This window comes from Perissodus microlepis, chromosome 16 (assembly GCF_051167445.1).
Source record: "Perissodus microlepis isolate ML-2025 ecotype Zambia chromosome 16, ASM5116744v1, whole genome shotgun sequence".
Classification (NCBI taxonomy): Eukaryota; Metazoa; Chordata; class Actinopteri; order Cichliformes; family Cichlidae; genus Perissodus; species Perissodus microlepis.
The window spans coordinates 15,814,138-15,819,496 of record NC_140476.1 but is presented as its reverse complement, the minus strand read 5'-3'; the positions used below and the strand labels follow the sequence as shown (position 1 = coordinate 15,819,496).

The following is a 5,359-nucleotide window of genomic DNA, read 5'->3' as shown; positions in this document are numbered from 1 at the left end:
CCTTGACGTGGCTGTGCTGCTGTCATTTCCAGGCCATGCCAAGCATGCAGAGTTTAGAGTCTGTCAGCAACTCTGGTAGTGAATTAACAGCAAGAGCATTATTGCTGAAGTCAGCTGCTCGTACCCGCAATTAATTTTACACCGTTTCTTAAGAGAAAAAAATATTATAAGACCGTATCAAGGACCTTCAGTCCTAATGGTTCATGTGATGCATGTACTTTTTTTTTTTAAATTCCTGCAGTCAACTTTTGATGTTCAGTCACATTTTACTCGAATTAAGTTGGATTTAATTAAAGCGATCCAAAATCCTGCATTACTTATTTATGAACTTTTTTTTTCACCCTGCTGGCAAGGAAAGAAGTGATTCTGACAACCTTGGTTTCTTTCTTTTTATCTAATTCGTGCACCTGGTTAGTACTGTTTTAAATGTTCCACTTTTTTTTCACATATGCAAAATAATATATGTATATATATTAAAAAATATTAACATCTACAATAATAACAATACAATCACTATCTAGAGCATGTAGTTTCTCTCTTTCACTACTGATTTAAATTTACAATGTGAATAATGGAGACATTTTATATGCATCAAATGTTTATTATAAAATATACCGTCAGTATCAAACTAAGAAAATACAATATAGAGTATTTAGTGTATAGAAAACCTGCAGTGATTAAATTGTGCAGTGTATGCCTATTTTTAAATCATTGTGTAATCTTATTACAGTAGTAGCTCACCATTATTTATATGCACTTACATAAACACTGGAGAAATGGGAAAAAAAAATCAAAATGAAGTACTTTAAGGTGCGAGAGTGAAAACTAAAAAGAAACGAAGAGCGGTACAGGGATGTAACAATTTGATGCATTCCTTTTGATTTCCCTTGTTTGTTTAAACTGGTTGCACATACATTAATCCACTCTTTTTTTACTTTTTCTATCAGTTAGCCTGTTCATCAGATTTTTTACTCCTCTTCCTGGCATCTCCAGCACCGTAAGCATCAGATCCATCTGGCAGTTGAGACAGTGCTGAAGCGACTTTACTGTTGTCCTCACCTCCCCCATTGGTATGCAGACTATGCAAGATCTGGTCACTGGGGCGTTTCCAAGATGTTCGAGTGGCAATCCAAAGAATCAGACCTCCAAAAAGCACCAGGAGGACCCCCAGTATGTTCACAAAAATTGCCTCTGGGGGAGAATCCTTATACTTTGGGTCTTTCCTTTTGTGATGTAAACAGAGGAAAGTTATTCTCACTGTTCAGCATTTACACTGTATTCGTCTCATTTTTAACCACTCTCACTCTCTATTTTAATACTTACAGGCCAAAGATGAGTTTCTCTGTGATGCCCATAAGTGCCACGGCTATGACACTGGTAAAAAGTAAAAGACCGCTGTAGACGTGGAGAGGCATAAACGCTGCTCTCCAGGACGCAGGTGTAACTGGTATCAAGTACATGCCAACTCCAAGAACAAGCTGCCCATTGAAAGAGAGAGACAGATAAAACCCACTTCAGATCTGAAGACTGCTGTCCACTATGACTTAGTGTTTTAGAACCACCAGTAAGAGGTTCAGAGAAAAATGAGAAAGCTATACTGTTATACTTTAGATGTGTTAACAGTCCAGTCTAATGGTAGTAGTAGCTACAAAAACCCTGCAACAACTGTGCTTCTTAGGTAAAATGTTAGACGATACTCTTATCTTCAATATGTAACAAAAGTAGGTCTTTGTTGTAACTGCTTTAAAAAAAAATACCAAATAATTGCATCTATTTACCTGCAGACCGTACAGTATAACAGCCGTGAGGCCCAGCCAGCTGTGCAGACTGTACATGTTGGGAATGTTGGCAGCATTGTGGAAGTCAAAAACTGCCACCATGGCTATAACAGCAAAAACAAAGGCTAACAAATTCAGTCCTGCATGAATAAACTTCATCATGAGTTTGCTGCACTGCCAGGTCCAGGGGAGCCTGTAGACTATTATTGCTGCAAGAGAGAGTAAGACAGACAGTTAGCAAGAACTTAAGGCAACAATAAAGCTTTTTTTTTTTTTTTAAATAAAATAAAATAAATTTGACTACATATTTCTAAAGTTGCAGGCTTACTTGCTTTATACTATCTAGGATGTAATGTTTGGGTCTCATAGCCTCGTGAAAATCATATGGGGGTAAAAAAGCACACAGGTGTTGTAATGCATGTAAAATCTATATGCCATGTGCCATGTCACAGTGCATGTTCAAGTTTCTCTCTTTAGATGAAGGACAAGTGTACTGCCAGCTTGTGATTCCCTCATTACGCAATGAAGGCTAGAATCAGGCAGGCAAACAATCCAAGCCAGCCCACTTTGAAAAAGTCTTTGAAAAATGTGAAGGAGGACATCAATTTTAGATTTTTATTTGCACCTTTTAATCCCGCAGATATCTTGGTATAAGAAAAAGAAGTGTACTTTCAACAGTTAGTCTCAATTATGTCTTATAAAGACAATAAAGACCCTTCTTACCTATTCCCTGCAAGAAAATAAATCCAGTGACTGTTAATACCGGATGCCAGTTGAATTCGGCGAGCCCTCCATCCCAGGCCAAACCTTCCTTAAAATACAGAACCCATCTGAAGACGAAGATTATGGAAACAAAGCCGGTGGCGGCACACAAAGCCAGCAAGAAGTGCTTCAGGTTCTCCATCGGCGTCTGCAGCGGGGGAGAGGCAGAGACTGGACCGGAGCGGCTGCTGTCAGGTACAATAACAACTTACAACTCAGCGCTGCCCGTTGAGGAAGGACCGCGGTCACGTGACCCCGAGCTGAGCAAACGTTTGGAGGGAGGGTGTTTTGCAACTTTTGTGGTTACAGAAGAGAGTCTGGGATCGGTTTTATAAGATGTTTTGGGTTTTTTTGGTTTTTGGTGCTGACTCCCGTTACAACACAACTCCACGTCTACGCAGTCCTTCAAAGTCTGAGCTCCAGCGGGATTAAAGAAAGCCATGTGGGCATGACTAGACATCTGTGGCTCTGGTTTTGCTTTGTACTGCGTTTTATGAATAGGCACTTTTCTCATTATCCCCCCTATTTATATCTTACTAATGCACCACAAGACACATTACAAAGAAAACATGAAGACAACCCTTTGCTTTTTTCTTTTAAAGCTATACCTACACTGTAAATATTAACGTGTCACTTACCCTGACAGACAGCTACAACATTTAGGGTTGGAACATTAAGACACAAAATCCTACAAACAAGCTCAAAGCCACTTTTGTTACAACTGAAGATTCATTATTTAAAAACTTATTAAAGAAGAACACTTGAGTGGTTTTGCAGCTGGTGGCCACAGATCATTGCTCTTTTCTTATCCTTCCTTCCTCCAGTACCTGCAGCCCATTTGGGTTACAGAGGTAGTCCAGCTCCTCAAGGGTGAAACATCCATATGTGCTGTTGCAAGGTTTGCTGTGACTCCAAGGATAGTTTTTTATTCAAAATATTTTTATTGGGTATTTGTAGATATAGTTTACAAAAAAAGAAAAAAGAAGAAGACGGAAAACACAAACTGTTTACAATGAATACAAAACAGAACTTCTCATGTTGGAATAGGGCTGCCACAAACGATTATTTTGATAGTCGACTAGTCACCGATTATTTTTGCGATTAGTCGACTAATCAGATCATGCATCCATTGGACATAAAACATACAGCTTATTCCACCAGCATGCATCTGCTCTTATATAACTATCATTAGCTTACAGCTTTAAGTGTTTAAGGTATGTGCTAACTAAAAATAAAGACAAGATGATAGTTTATTAAATTTTAATGAAATTTGCAGATTGTTTCGGTGAAGTTTAATAAACTCAGCCGTCTGCTCCTTGCTATCTAAAATATAACGGGACACCGGAGTATATTCTCGAGCATCTCACACTGCTGATAATCAGTTGTCTGCTTGACGTTTATTCAGCTGTGTAAAAACTATAACTTTAATCTCAGCCAAACCGATTTACTCAGGAACAAATAAAATACTAAAAAAAGCCAAACAATAACATTTTGAAGTTATCTAAGTGACTTATATATATTTAACCTGAGTAGCGAAAGACGGCGGTGGGTTTGAAAATGATTTGCGGGAGTCAGGTGTTCTCACGGGCTCTAGTGAGCCTTGCCCCCGGTTAGCTATCGAGCTAGTGGGTAACAGACGTCTCCGAAAACGTCGGAGCGCTTCTGAAAATATGTGGTGTCTTGATAAACTGAGCAAATATTTGAGGTTTATACAGTTACATTCTCGCCTGAAAATATTTTAATCGTTTATTTTGTGACCCAGAAAGAATAATAAGAGTAATATTAAAACTAACTAGCTGCCGCCATTGTTGTAAACTGAGCTGCGCTGCGCTATGAATTCTGGGATACAGCTTCTTCTTCTTTGGGGTTTAACGGCAGCTGGCATCCTTGTACATACAGTGCTGCCATCTTCTGTTTCAGTCCGTTATTACACTCTTAAATCCTACTACTTATTCCTGCGTCTTTTGTGATGCTTCAAACGAGGCGTCGACTATTAAATCAGTCGTCGACGATTTTGATAGTCGACGTAATCGTGACTAGTCGACTAATCGTGGCAGCCCTATGTTGGAACATTGTTTTCCTCTCTTATTATTTACCAAACATACTCCAAGGATGTTCCCCCGGATAAGCTGGAGGAGGTGGCTGGGAAGAGGGAGGTCTGGGCTTCTCTGCTTAGGCTGCTGCCCCCGCGACCCGGCCTCGGATAAAGCGGATGAAGATGGCTGGAATACTCCAAGGATAGTTTCAAGAATTTAGAGGAGACACCAAGTGTGCCATTACATGAGGAGAGCTGGACAGCGCCAAAGAATGGCATCAACCCAGCAGCAGGACCAGTATCTGCTTCTTCATGTAAATGACAGTGGAAACACTGCCAGTGTCACTGCCCACAAAATGACCTACTCGTGCATGTTTCTGTGGAAAATCAGTCAGAAGGGATACAGGAAAAGCAACAGTCCTGCTAAACCATTTCCTTTTGGGGAGGGGTTGTCTTGTTGTTACCTCTCCAGCACATCCACTGTGACTTTGTGCCAAGACAGGGGAAAAGGATTCACACTGTGACATATTGATATCCCTAAAGTCCTCCTTTAATTTTTGTGAAGTGTCAAGATTTACAAGGGAAATTTGACTAATTCTGTGAGATAATATATACTTTTGATAAACCTAACTTAAAGGTTAGCTAGAACACACAAACTAACTGGTTTCAATTTGGGAATCTATGCAGTAAAGAACAGACATACTTTATTGTACTGCTACGTTTAATTTCTTATGAGCATATTTAAGAGCTAAAATTAAGATATTTAACACCATCACATCTTTTT

General features: G+C 39.4%; 1 protein-coding gene across 2 annotated transcripts; it reads right to left on the bottom strand.

Annotated features, from left to right (window-relative positions):
• Nucleotides 1-566: 566 nt before the first annotated feature.
• cybrd1 (cytochrome b reductase 1) lies at nt 567-2,788 on the bottom strand. 2 transcript variants are annotated; one of them, XM_084908970.1, is made up of 4 exons: nt 2,502-2,788; nt 1,779-1,882; nt 1,324-1,478; nt 567-1,223 (listed from the first exon to the last, which is right to left on the bottom strand). In XM_084908970.1, the coding sequence occupies exons 1-4, from the start codon at nt 2,680-2,682 to the stop codon at nt 944-946; spliced, it is 720 nt and encodes a 239-aa protein (XP_084765096.1). In that variant the 5' UTR covers nt 2,683-2,788; the 3' UTR covers nt 567-943. The 2 variants fall into 2 exon arrangements, with proteins under 2 accessions (XP_084765096.1, XP_084765095.1); XM_084908969.1 differs by having other exon boundaries at nt 568-1,223; nt 1,779-1,987; nt 2,502-2,787.
• Between the last annotated feature and the right edge of the window lie 2,571 nt (nt 2,789-5,359).